Genomic DNA, 14,983 nt, shown 5'->3' with positions numbered 1-14,983 from the left:
TGAGACCCCTGTCTCTGGGAGTGGGGGGCAATTGATGAAGGGTGATTTGGCCCGACCTAGCAAAATGGGACACGTGGACACGACCTGACCAAGAGATGACAACTCAGCCTAGCCAGTTTAGTTCGCAACAATTGAGCTCGGATATTCAGTCACCTCGGCATAAGGCTCACCTCAGTTTTGAGGCACCTCGGTATTCAATCCAATTCAGTATCTAAGCTCTCAATGCTTTTCAACTCACATCAGTTTACTTACTTAAGCATCAGAGTGACCTCGCCGGGTTAACCACCCTAAATTCTCTGATCCTTTCTTATAGATTCACGTAACTCGCCACCCGACTAGAAGACATATCATCCTCTAACAGAGAAAAATCAAATCACGCTACATCAATTTGTGTTTATAAAATCCAGGATATGCCACCAAGATGGTTGGCGAAGTCATCACTATCAACATTACATTGGAATTAACCCCATATGCATCCTCAAATTAAACACCCTTTAATTTCTTCTGTCAAACCATCTACTCTAACATGGGGTACTGATTTTCCAGCTCAAGAAGAGCTTCCGTTCATCCTCTTCCTCCACCAAATGAAGCTTAAACACAAACTTTTCCTCATTTGAACATCTTGAGCCACTCTTTGTCCACACTAAAAGGGTCAGCATGAGTAGCCGATTCATCCCCTCTAGCTAGCTAGATTCTACCTCGGTACACTTGTCCCTATGGATATTATTACCATCCCCCATTAGAATCACTAGTTATTTCAATACCACGTACCCTACAAACATCACAAGAAGAAGCAGAAATCCAGACAAACTTGCTTTCTCACTCTCTTTTCGTACATAAGTAAACTCTTTATTGTACACACGTTTGCAAAACACTGTTTGACATGCCATCTTATAAACACCACGCTATATCTAAAGGAGCTTCAAGTTGTAGTCTATGGTCTTCTCTGCTTTGTCCCTTTTTGGACCCAAAGTCTCCTTTGTTCTTTCCCAAATTGAGACCAGAGACACCGATTGGGACTGAGAGACTTGGAAAGACAAAGTAGGAGAAACCTGGGCCAAAGGCCCACCTGAAGGAAGAGAAATTGGCGGCCATGGAAATCCACAACAGCTGGGCTCATGAGTGCTCGTCTACTCCAAATTCAAATTTCGAAAAAATTGAGCGTTTGTTGGGCCAATAGTGTCACTGGACCCTCCGGAGCTGGTGTCTCAATTGCTTGTGGTTGTGGACTATCAAGTTTATAAACACTCAGGCCAGCACAGTTATTCTTGTGTTTAAGTATTTTAAAAGCTGGCTGCGAGGTTGAACCGTTTTCCCTTCTCGGGTCAATGGATCACCTCTAGATCAACAGCTCAACCTATAATGCTATTAATACAAAATAAAAAAAAGAAATAATACAAAAATCAGATAATCCACTGAACTGTTCAGACTATTGGATTGTGACCCGACTGACAAGGAAACAAAGGTTGAAAACACAGTTTCTGGACTTTCAGTAATGTTTTAAAGATATTAATCAGAGTTGAGTTATGGGCAGAAATCACTTCATCAGGTTAGAGAAGAGTCAAATAATTAAACTTGAGCCACAGAGGCTATTGCCGTGTATTCAAACAGTTGATACAACGTGATGTATCCATTATTCCACTTTGACTTTGGAGTCACCGCTACGACTATAGAAAATCATGCTTGGGGTTTTGGGAGTGCCAAGCTATATGAATGTGGAGAAGGAGAACCTGTTTGTATTTGCTAAAGAATTATATCGTAATAAGGTGTGTACGTTACTATTCTATCACTCTAATTTGGATGAGTTCGACTATGATACGGAAAAGATATGATATTTAAAAAAAATTTTACAGTCAATTGGAATCAGTAGCCAATTGGGTGTTATTTATTAAAATTCATGGGTGGGGTTTGATTGGTCAAAACTTCTATTGGACGAGGTTAGTTATGATCAGTCTATCTCTAGCAATGTTCAAAGTATTGATATGTATTGACTCATATCAACTGATATGTATCATTCCGGGACCCCTCTGATACGCCCCTACAGTGAGTGTATCGGGGGTCAGGCCGGTTCAGGGGGTGGAGGAGCCCTAAACTAGCCCCCTCCACCCCCTGAACTGGTTGCGAAAAAAAATAAAAAAAAAATGCATAAGAAACTATATCGATTCGCCCAATATTCACATACCGACATATATTTTGAACCTTGATCTCTAGTACTAGTTCTACTCTATTTATAGCTGCTAGGAAAAGGGGTCATTGGAACTTAGAGGAGAAGCTCTGCGGCGATTCTGAAGATACTGTCTTTAGAACATTTTTTTGCCCCCACTCAGTTTCACTAAATTTGTTGTTGGGTTACAAGCAAATCCGTTCCCAAGATACAACAAAACCTTGGATGATAATCTGCAACCAGCAAACTTGAAGTCTCCAAAAAACTTTTTGTGAAACAGTAGCAAACTGAATTGAGAAAGAGAGAGAGAGAGAGAGAGAGAGAGAGAGAGAGACAAAGTGATTTTTGAAACTGTGCTAAGAAAAGGCTCCTTGAACAGTGTCACAATTTCAAAAGGTAATTAACAATTAATGATTGTTACCGAGCAAAGTGCACTTATAAAGCACCTCATTGCATCGCACACACACGCGCATGCACATTGCACAATAACAAGCCTCCATACTCTCCTCTTTATATCTAAGGAGTGTAAATAGGTTGCTATTAAAAACCCAAAACTATTCTTATAATTTTTCAATGTAGGATAAGTTAAAAACTGATTTTAATAAGAGAAAAAATATTTTTCAAAACATGTGGGCTGTATTTTTTCATGTAATTGACGATTCCAACAATAGCTTTTGTAATCTACCATTGAATTAAAAAAAGTCTCTTAATTCTTTAGTTTTACAGTATTTGGGGAGCATTTGGTTGTCATATTTGGAAGGTGATCAGTTCAGTTGGCTTGTAATTTGCACAAATTCTCTTATTAACTTTTGGTAGATCAAAAAACTATATCAAACCACAGTGAAAAGGCAATTGTTCATTCAGTACATCAGCGACCAACCAACGATTCAGGATGAACCTGCAACTATGTAACTTCTGATACGAGGTTCTTAGTGTAATTAACTTCCCTATGAAAATGTTCATTTTTAGATAAGAAAAAGACTTGATTCATATTTCTACACAGTTAAAAAATTATCCAACAAGCTATGGCTAGCATGACCAAAGCAAATAGAGTAGCAACAGAGTTTTAATAGCATTGATCAGGAGTCCTGCACAAGAACTGAACTCCATCCCTGATCACGAGCGAAAAAGAAGAGGTAACTATATAGACTTTAGTTCAGCTACAATAGCTCCATTTTGTAATGAATAAACTCCCCCTGTTTGACAAAACATCAGCTCCATATGAAAACCAGATTTCCAAAAACAAAAAATAAAACTCCAGCTAAATTTAGGCATTGGAATTTTCCCCATTAACCCCATATGAAAACCACATTTTCAAAAAAAAAAAAAAATCAAACTCTGCCCCCTCTACCCCTCCCTCTTAATTAACACATCCAAGAGATTTTTTATCTTCCTGTAGCCTGGCATTCCTCCATAAGAAAAATGCACAAATTCTCATAGAGGCAATGTTGGATATCAATTGAACATCCTACTCAAACCAATATCACTCTTACTCAAATCCTTGTCCAAACACATGCATGCTTTTGTGTAGGAAATCAATTGGACTGCATTTGGCCCAATCCCATCCGGCCCAGTATGAGTGCATTGTAGATGGACCAGGCCCAATACTTTGTATCATTAAGTCTGGACTTTTCCAATTCAATGCCTTATTGGTCCGTCCGATATGTTCAAATTGACATCTTGGAAATGCGAATGAATTCCGTTTTCGCACTTGGTTCACTTAACTAGAAGATGGAATTATGTTGACCATATCATGTGTAAGATTTGTTTTGGTATCACAGCTTGATTTCACTTCTCTTTCTATGGATCCCAGCCAGCCAGACCCAGGTTCAATGATGAATTTTATTGAGGCTGCCGTCTGCCGAAAGCACTCCAGAGTCCAGACCAAACTAAAGCCCATTAATTCAGCTCCAAAGGCCTAACTTCTTGGTCCGTTGATACATTAACGTTATCCGGTTTCCACCCACAGGGACTTTCAGCCCAGAGACAGAGTGGCCTGTCTCAATTTATTAGGCTTTCTTTAACAAGAGACTGGAATTTTCGCCATTATACGGAATGACCCACATGCAATTCTAGATGCCCCAAATTATACGAAAGATTGGCAAACGTAAAGTGGAAGAGCTTCAGAACTCGAAAGCCTCACAATTCTATGTAAACAACACTATCATCAAATCCGAAACTAACCCAGGAATAGAGATAGAGATAGAAGATACTCGTGTCAAACTCCGAACATATATTGACACCACAATGAAAACAATTCTAACAATAAATAAATATTGAGCATACAAGGAGGAGATGACCAAAACAAAATGTTGCAACAAAACAATCACATGGCAAGAATACATCTTTCCTGCTCTCCCACAGATGGTGATAAGTAACCAACCATCCCTTTATGGTCATGGACCCAGACGGTAAGACCCATCACTCATAAAGTGACCTTCCAAGTATAATGCGGCATTCTGGGGATGGAGCCCATCCAAAACCACAAATTGCATATCTTCCGAAGGTTTCCAATGCCGCTTCCTCTGGTTTATGAACCAGTTATTTATTTGTTTCTGATCTAAACCAGTTGATTCTGCCAAGGCCACCTTCTCCGTCTCCTGTGTCAAAGCCACATTTTCACAAATATTTATCCTTCACCTGATAAAGAAAAAGGGTAAACTACTTCTACTTATTACTTCCCACTCCATCTCTAGAACCATGGCATATATGTAATGTAAGTGGAGGATTGGAATAAATAAGCCCTAAATTATAATGGGTAGGAGTAAGTTAATAGGTAAACCCAAGGGGCTATAACCAAAAGAAGGTACGAAGACGTACTGGTACATTAATAAATTTTATTGGAAAAACTTCCCTAATTTGTTCAATCATGGGAACCCGGTAGACCACCACAATTACTCCAGGCATGTGAAGGAATCGAGACCATCCTCATTCACATATGAAACAGTGTAGGCTGGCCATGTGCTTACTACTGCTCAGAGTATGGGTGAGTCCAAAGACCAGAACATGCATTGGAGTTTTCAGTGAATACCCAAACATTAAAAAGTTTTATTCAGGGAAATATGGTTTTAACTCTTTCAAGTTTATGTTTATCACATTATTAAGGATGGAGAGAGGAGTTTGGTGTCCTTTTATTTCCCAACATAAGCTACTATGTGGTGGAATATTCCTGGGTCATTTAAAGTCCTTCCCCATCATGACCCATCATACCTGTCCCCCATTTTTTTTTTTTTGATGTCTAACATATTTTCCTTGAAAGAAATTAACTTAGGCAACTCTTACATAACCACATTACAAAATACTGACAATGCAATTCTAGAGCATAGACAGTTACTTACTGATGGATATGGCCATTTGTAGTGTAGCTCCCACCAATTGAGTAGCTTCTGTCTGGCTTCTTTTGGCAGTTTCCCTTTCTTCTTTTTCTTGGAAAGCTCATGCCTGAGGCTACTTAAGTAGCCACTATACTTCCTCAATAAGTGACTTTTAAGTTCTCTCTCTTCAGCACGTGGGTCGACCTCTGGGAGTTCCATTTCACCTCCACTATTGCCTTGATCCTCTTCAGAGGAACCAACTTCTTCAAACTTATCTGCATTTGTCAAGTTGAACAGTATGCATATATAAATCATAATAAGAGAGCAAAACCCAGGTAGATAAACATCTTTAAACCAAGTCAAAAGCATCAAGTCGAATGGATCTCTAACAAAAAAAAAAAAAAAAACTAATCTGAGCACCTGAATTTACCAGTTATGTTGTATTCTAGCAGTAAACAAATTACTCCCTATTTATCAGAATACAAAATTTGGTTACAGGTTTGCCAAATAAATTTACCTAGAAAGAATTGAAGAAAAAGGACATTTTAAAATTTAAACACATCAGCATTAATGCAAAGGGAATTATACAATCAGGTAATTGTAAGATTAACACATAAGAAAGTAATCTTGTATGACAAAAGCCTACAAGGGGGCAATCCAAAATAAAACCTAGACCAACAACGCCAAGCTCCAAAAGAAGCTATACAATCAAAACATGAAGCTTGCACCTCAAAAACAACCCAGCCTAGCCACCAGCACATTACCAACTAATGCGACACCCTCTAGAGGCGAACCCTAAATCCAGTCTCCCAGGAATAAAAAACACCTCAGCATGAGACTATACCAAATCCAAACCACAAAATGTCATCTCAGCATCCACATACAGATCCATTAGTTTCTTTAGTTTCCTACTCTTGGGGAGCCTGCTGAATCTTCTTCAGCTTTAGTAACAGAGACACATTCCCATCTTGCTCCTCTAGATCCTGATGTGACATCGTAGAAGCTCTTATTGTGAGACTCTTGTTCTATGCTTTGAAATATCTCCCCAGCATGTTCTCTACCTCCTAAGAAAAACAGACCCAAAATTTTCCCTGTTTGAATATCCTCGTTCACTTGAAGCCCAATAGGATCAGGCTCCAACTCTGTCCCTTGCCCCTCCAATGAATATCATTGCTCCATCATTTGATATTCAACTGTAGCAAATGCAAGAAGCACTCCTTCCTCCACCGTCAACCCTAGGTTATAAGGCACCTGAGGCATCTGCACTGCGCTCTTGATCTAGCAGTAACGTCCCAAGTAGAGACTATCCTCTACCCACCACAATCCCCCTCTTCTACATGAAACCTTCCTTCTTACAAATTATCTTTGAATGAAGAAGATTTTTCAAGTTGTCTATCAATATATGGTAGGTATCTGGATGCAAACTTTCCTTGGTGTGACGATTGCCTTGATGCTATCCCAGTCATTGGACAAAGGCATAACTGCCAGGGTTTGGGCCATTGTCCCACCAGGAACAAACAATGCAAGCAGTGTTTACAACCTAAGGCTGGGAAACTATTATGCTCCACTTTATTGGTCTGGTAAACTATAACTAAGCTTCTGGTACACACCAAAAACCAGTACTGCACTAAAAATCCAACCTAAGGCTGACCAGACCCTTAAATCAATAGGGTTAGGACAATGCAAGTTTACAACTTAAACCGACCCAATGACATCCCTAAATGCAATCATTAAACCACCTTCACTTCAAAAAGAAAAACAGTTTATAAGGTAAAAAGGTCCTAGAACCTCACCATAAATCCCACGCTGCCTTCACCCTAGCTACAGCCCAAAATCAAATTGAAAATGATCAAGGAATGATTTCCTTTCAACTATTCCATAGCTGTAAGAAAAAGACCACAAATGGAGAAATAGATCCTACAAATTGACTCATTATCCCCAAAAAACATATGAATACAAATTGACTCATTATCCCCAAAAAACATATGAATAACAAATTTCAACTATTCCGTAGCTGTAAAACAAAGACCACAAATGAAGAAATAGATCCTACCAATTGACTTATTAGCCCCAAAAAACATATGAATAGCAAATCTCAACTACTCCATAGCTGTAAGACAAAGACCACAAATGGAGAACAGATACTACCAATTGTGGTGATCATTTTCAGCCTGGCCTGGAGAGCCTAGACCCACAACTTTTCTGGCTGGCCCAAGCCTGATCTAATGCCACACATTTACATAATATTATTTATACATATATGAATATTATAATCTGATGCATATCATGTATAACATTTCATATTATATGAACGTATAAAATTTTATATGAATTTAATATTTTATACAAAAAATTCATAAGCCGAGCCTCACACCCAGCTCAACCTGGGCTTATGCTTCAGGCCTGAGACATGATAACTAGAAGGGATCCCAAATTTTAGACTAAGATTGGATAAACTCATTATTCACAAAGAACCCCAAGTGATTAGTCGCCCAAATCAATGTTTTAAAAAACGATCCATTTGGTCACTGGTTTTTTAGTCAACGGTCTAACCATTTGGTTCGAATAGATGGTTCGTTTTGATAGAAAATTTCAAAAAATAAAAAAATGGTCAAAAACTGTTGAACGGGTCGACGGTTCAACTGCCTGGGTCAATATTTTGTTGACTTTTTCAACGATTGTTGACCAGATTTCGGGTTTATGCAAAAGCAGAACCGGTTGCCTGGATGGTTCCCAGGCCAAACAATCCAACCATCCGAGTCAATGGCGGTTCGAAAACACTGGCCCAAATTTTACAGAAACCTCAGTTACTGGTGGGAAAGGAGGTTTTAGAGGCAATCTCTCAATTTTCAGACTAGCAATCAACTTGCTATTCACCCAGGTTCTGCAGAAACCTTGAACAACCAAGGGCACCATGAGCAGAGTGACATGATTTGTAATTTTTCACCATATAGTTTTTCAATTGATATCCACTTTATATAAAGATCTTACTAACCTTTTGAATCTAAACCTAGGTTTTTGAACCGCCATCGATTCGGACGGTCGGACCGTTCGGCCCAGGAACTGTCCAGACAATTGGTTTTGTTTTTGCATAAACCCGGAATCTGGTAAAAAACCGTTGAAAAGTCAATAAAATGTTGACTCGGGTGGTTGGACTATTGAACCGTCGACCTGTTCAACAGTTTTTTACCATTTTTTTATTTTATTTTTTAAATTTTCCTGTCAGAACGAACCATCCGTTCAAACCGGATGGTCGGACCATTGACCTGAAAACCGATGACCAAATTGGTTCCGTTTCAGGTCGTTTTTTAAAACATCGCCAAGGATTAAAAATAAAAGGTATAATTTTGCCCATTTCTTTCATTATTTACACATATTTAAGCTTCTGCAGAAGGGAAATGAATAGTAGGATAGGCGGGTGACTCGGGCCAAAAATGAGATTTACCAATTTGAAGCTGATTGCTACAATGCAGAAAGATGACCAAATAATCACCAATAATTCATCCACCAGTCACATGCAATTCATGCCACTTCACTTTACTATCCAACATATGACAAGGAGATTAAAGAGAAGAAGATACCAAATAATTCGACCAAGTTCATCCAAACAGACAGGAAAATTGTTGCACCGGTTTAGGTAAGAGAAACCTTAAATGGCAATCAAGAAGTTCATTTGAGAAGTGTGGAGCAACCCACAGACCAATATGCAAATAAGGCAAGGACCGAAACTAATACAAAGGCCAAACCAGAAATGCCCCCATAAATCTCCAACTCAGGCTCAACTGCTTTAATTACAGAACAAAGGACTTCATCTTGGGAACGGAAAGAAGGATATGCAAAATTTTCTCGGGTGGATTGATTATGTACAAAAAAAAGTGTTACAACAGAGAGATATGGATGGGAGGGGAGATTATCGTAGGTCAGGTCAATCTTATAAAGATAGTTCAAATAATTATTTCTTTAATGGGTAAAAAATTCTTCTACATAGTTTTAGAAACATTAATTGTAAATCTTTTGATTAAAAAAAAGCACAATATAATTGTATACAACCTCTTTGCATCTTTAATTATTGATCAAGAAAACCTATGGACAAAATTACCGTGGCCACCGGTACAATGGGAGTAAAATTAATTTGGGGCAAGAAAAATGTTGTGGTTATGGGTAAATACTGCAACATATCTCAGGAGTTGTATTTTCTTCCTTTGGTACAATCATTTAATTTTGATCTTGTGTCATTTCACAAAATTCAGCCTTTTCATTTATGTTTAGATCATGCCTTGAATACCAAACAACTTACATGAGTTCTAAATAGAAATGAATACCATTTTGGACTTAAGATAAAAGCTTTTGTGTTTTTTATTGTTGGTCAAGGAAGTGGTCCTTTGTACATTTATACATGCCTATATCAATTGTAACTATAGTGTATTTTCTTTATTTTTTTCTTTTCTTGAGATTCTTTGTTGCTCTTGGAAGATAAGTGTGTTTGTCTTCCTATTGTAAATTTTCTTTTGATGAGTTAATGAAAGTGTTATTGATAAAATATATATATATATATATACTAAGCATTCCCATTAAAATGCTTGTATTTTGTGCTTTGTTACATTTTATTCTCTTTCTCTATTTTTGCATTGCAATCAATCCTCAAATTTGACTAACAGACAAATAAATCGCATCAAAGCCCAGATTTATTACTAGGTTTCATTTACATTTTAGATCAGTTGTTCAGGGAGGTGGTCTGTCATGCAACTGTTGAAAATAATGGCCATGAATGATTGAAAATAATGCATGTTTACATTGGGGAAATTTGTTGTTGCTCATGAACAATACTTGTGTTTTTTATCTTGTCCTTTTCTATGATTTTCTCTTATTTTTTAGTGCAACCAATCTGTATAACTGTAACACTACAAATCAATTTAAGAAATAAAATGAACAACTGATTATTTCAAATTGCTAACTTTCTTGTAATGCTTAAACTCTAGACCTGCTAATGAACAATTTAAGAAATATGGCCTTCAAAGCTTTCATGACCCCCAAGCTTTGACCAAACTAATATGGGAAATGACATATAAATAAAATCATTTAGGCCCCATTCACTTTTTGGTAAGTTATTTATCCGGGTAAATGTAATTACCCAGGTAAGTGTTTTCTATGAAAGAGTTATCTAGGTAAGTGCATTTACTCATGTTTTTTTATTTCCCATGTAAATAAGGCAATGGCCACTTTAGCCATAAAAATCCATTATTACAAGGGGCATTTTTGTCCCATTCGTTGGCAACCTTCCCTCAAGATGGGGAAATTATTTACCCACATAGGAGATGGGTATCACTTACCAAGCCAAGAAAATAAACTTTCTCTATTCCCTACATAAATCTGAAAAAAGAACATGAGATTCTTGGTCAATTGGAATCAAAATCCCATTGACCAAATTCCCCCCTCTAGAAATCTAGAAAAAGAACGCTCCCTTCAATGCAAAAGCAACTAGTGATCAAGCATGGACTGATGAGTAGGAATAGGGGTGGAAATTCGTGTTCATGTATCTTATTGAAATAGGGGTATTTGGATACATGGGTCAACATGAACACAACATGATTAATTAATCGTGTCAAATTTTCATACATGAACATGGCCTATTTATTGCACATATAACTTGACACTACACATGTAACTTAATTTAATGCAATTAACCTATTTAAATTAAAAAGAAATAGATATAAATAATTAAATAAAAATTCATTCATTCATTAATTACCTAAACAATGTCATCCTTACCAACCATAATAATATTCATCCAAATACACATACATGATCTAATACTTGAAACTTCCGGTCATAAAGTCGACCTGAAAATGACGTATTTATTAATCGTGTTAAACGGATTAACAGGATTTTAACATGAACTTGATTAAGGTCAATCCATACCCAGTAAATTCGTGTCGTGTTCAAGTTGCGTTCACATGTTGGATTAAGGTAAATCCATATGTGTCAATCAATGATACATATGCATGCTCAATGACCATAAAGCGGAAGAAATCAAACATCATTAAATCAGCCAACGAAAAACCAGTAGAGCAAAACAAATTCAGAACTCCTTACTAGTAAAAAGTCGAACTTCAATAAAGTGTCAAGTTCTGCTTAGCGAGAAGAATCGAGGTTTTTTCTTAGAAGAAACGAGGTATCCTATCACCAAAAATTAAAGCGAAAGCAAGAGATAATATTAAAACGGCCTCTCCTTGTTATTTACTTGTGTAGGGTTGAATATGTAACTGTATCAAAATGTAGAAACGCAAGGTAGATTAGATTAGCTAAATGCACCACTGTATCATAATCTAGTTCTAGCATTTTGAGAAGTACGTCCCCGAGCACACAATAAACATATATTACTTGCACTGCATATATATATATATATATATATATATATAAACAACTATTCAAATATTAAGAAATGGACAATAACCACGGCAACATTCTCTCTTGGGAAGAAAAAGAGATTAAGAATATATTAGCATGATTAATTATAAAATAATAAATAAGAAAGAAAGAGAGAATTTAATCTGGAGAGAATCCTGACATTGTCGTACCAGTTACACGGAGCAAGCACTGATATGAACAGCATCCGATGTTCTTCGTTTATAATAATCTAAAAGCAAACTAATTTAAAAAACACAAGAAACAACAACTCGGGAAATGACGACAATCATGATGCCACCCTTCTCGATGTATAAACTATCCCTCTAACTATAGATAGACAGTTGCACATACTCAAGAATATATAATATATATATAGAAGGAGAGAGAGATGAACAAGAAAGTGAGAAGACTCGGCACCAAACAGCTAATCTATTACTAATAGAGATGAATGCTTGCTTTCGCAGTATTTCAACATTTTATATCTATAAGAGCAGCTTTTTTGTCTTCGATTCCTCCTGCAACTATTTTTAAGGAACAGAAACGAACGAAATCACTTATTAGTTATTACCCCCGTCACCGGCTCTTGCTCTCTCTCTCTCTCTCTCTCTCTCTCTCTCTCCGTAGGTCACAAGGAGAATGAGCATCTTCAGTTGAGTTCCAATGGGGTCACACAGAGTTCTTTTTCTCCAATTACCAACTCATTACACACGCAAACACGTTTATAATTTAGTCAAACTTTCCTCGCTGGATACGGGGGGTGGTAACGAGAAAAATACAGACGCAATGACTGGTCTACACTCTGCAGCTCGCAGGACCGTATCCGTACGGTTCCCTCTTTGCATCTCAAAAACTCAAACATATTTCCTTTCGACGTTAAACAATGCCGATGTTGGGACTCGGGACTCTCTCTCTCCCTCTCTCTAATGGGTTTCCTTTGGCTTCTTCAATCTTGACTTGGACGTGTTTGGTTTAATGGGATGGGGAAGAAAAAGACTGGGAGAGTACCTGCAGAGAAGATCCGTACGGGCCCATGACTTAGTGTGTTAAGCTGGGCTTCGATCCTTCGCATGAACTCCATCGCTTCTTGTAAAGGTCTGGTTAGCTCCTCTCGATATTTTACTAGCATATCGTAGTAAGCTTCCTATCATTTCGAATCAGAATTTTAAAGAAATAAATGAGCAAATTTTTCATAACCCAGAAACCAAAAACTTATATCTTGAACCCAATAGATTACATCAACTACAAAGAGGAGAAGAAGATGATGATAAAGAACAAAGAAACTACTTCAATCATGCGTTTTTCATTATATTAAACATTATAACATACCATGAATTGATCTAGCTCAGGGTCTGTAGAAACATCTCTGCAAGTGATTGGAGATCGCTGCCGCGTCTCCAAGTCCCGGCGAAAGGCCGCGAGCCGGGCAACTACTTCAGGTGGAGCTCCGACCTGTTTTTGCATTATAACAACAAGAGAGAGATTAATGAAAGAAAGCCCACATCTTTAAAATGAAGTTCTTCTCTTTTGCAATTCGCCCCACTTGTATGTACCTTCTGGCATTCCATGTAAGCTTCCAAAAGGTCGGAATACTGAGGGTGGGCGATGATCTTAGCCTTAATGACATCAACCTCGTTTGAGCTCTCATTCCCTCGTTGTTCTTGTTGATGATGTTGTACGGTTTGCTGTCCTCCTCTAACTAAAGGGTACCGAAATTCTTGAATTTGTTGGGACGAGCTTGCTTCGGTCTTGACGATAGGTGGTGCTTCAGAGGGATAACACTCACCTGATTCAGGATGAAAGGAGTTGACTGGAACCTGGATCTGCTGATTACGATTGACATTAGACCCACTGCTTGTTCTTCCATAGAGAGAGGAATTGGGTGCAAGAACCGGAGAGGTATATACAAAACTTCCCCTTGTACTGTTGTGGTTCAACTGATTATAACCCTCCATTTCTCAACCAACCCAGTCGAACAAAACGAGAGACCGAAACCCTAAGCAATAAAGGATGAAAAAAAAAAAAGAAAGAACGAAAAGGAGAAAATGAAAATAGGGAAGGAATAGTGGGAAACTTCGTACAAAAGACGGCTAGTTTTCTTCCACCGGCAAAAACCACAACCCAAAACCATGAAACAATAGCACGGACATCTGGGTTTCCATTTTCAGGTGGTATCGAAGGGTTTCCAGCAGCATTACCGATCCAAACTCCAAAGCCGTAAATTCCTCCTTCCCTCTTCCGGGCCTTATCCTTGAAAGAGAAATCAGCACTTCAGCGGTATGGATGAAATATCCTCATCTCATGGTGGTGGCGTTGCACCGGGGAATCGTCATGGTAGTCACAACGCATGGTATAAGCACATCGATCGGGTGGGTTGATCTCTCATATGTGGAAGATGCTGAGGGAGGGGTCGGCCGGTGACAGGCAACGGCTCCGTGTCTGGGTGGGTGATAAGACGTTGTTAGAAGGAAAATTTTTTTCCTTTTGTTTTTTATTGTTTTTCTAAAAAAGCAAGGGCGAAAAACAACAAGACCAATAACGATAGGTTTCAGATGGGAGACTTTTTTTCCTTTTCACCCCCACTGTTTTACGGATGCTTTTAGTTTTCACCTTCCTTCCCCAAATTGCACCGCCTCTGTAAAGGCCTCAAGCTTGTGAGATGAGACCCTCAAGGCATTTTTTCTTTTCCCCCCTCTTTCACGGAGCCTTTTAGTTTTCACCTTCTTTCTTTCCCCTACTTCACCAGCCTCTCTCTCCATTTACTACTGTATGCCTTTAGAAGGCGATGATGGGGGAAAACTGTTTCAGCGATTTGATGAATCCAAAAAGGTTTGGAGTTTTGACCACTGGATTGGGGTGGAAATAAAAAAGAAGGGTTCATACCAAAAAATAAATTAGAGAGGGGAATTATTCATGACCCCACATATGACCTAATCCATTTGTAACCTTTGATATGCTACATTGGTTTGGATCATGCATATATATTGAATGAACCCCATTCAGAATTCCATTGGAGTTTTAGACAACAAACTGCTGTTATATTAAAAAAAATTAAAATTAAATATAAAATTTCACCTTAATTACGTACATTGACATGTAT

General features: G+C 38.0%; 1 protein-coding gene across 1 annotated transcript; it reads right to left on the bottom strand.

Annotated features, from left to right (window-relative positions):
* Nucleotides 1–4,374: 4,374 nt before the first annotated feature.
* On the bottom strand, nucleotides 4,375–14,631 carry LOC148847708 (homeobox protein knotted-1-like 2). Its single transcript, XM_088951700.1, has 5 exons — nucleotides 13,437–14,631; nucleotides 13,213–13,335; nucleotides 12,892–13,027; nucleotides 5,503–5,753; nucleotides 4,375–4,764 (listed from the first exon to the last, which is right to left on the bottom strand). Exons 1-5 carry the CDS (start codon nucleotides 13,836–13,838, stop codon nucleotides 4,561–4,563), a joined length of 1,116 nt encoding a protein of 371 aa, XP_088807826.1. The 5' UTR covers nucleotides 13,839–14,631; the 3' UTR covers nucleotides 4,375–4,560.
* Between the last annotated feature and the right edge of the window lie 352 nt (nucleotides 14,632–14,983).

The sequence above is a fragment of the Nelumbo lutea genome, chromosome 6 (assembly GCF_056320005.1).
Source record: "Nelumbo lutea isolate HS-2025 chromosome 6, American lotus-T2T, whole genome shotgun sequence".
NCBI lineage: Eukaryota > Viridiplantae > Streptophyta > Magnoliopsida > Proteales > Nelumbonaceae > Nelumbo > Nelumbo lutea.
Note: the sequence above shows the minus strand (reverse complement) of the source record. Positions and strands in the feature narration are given on the sequence as shown.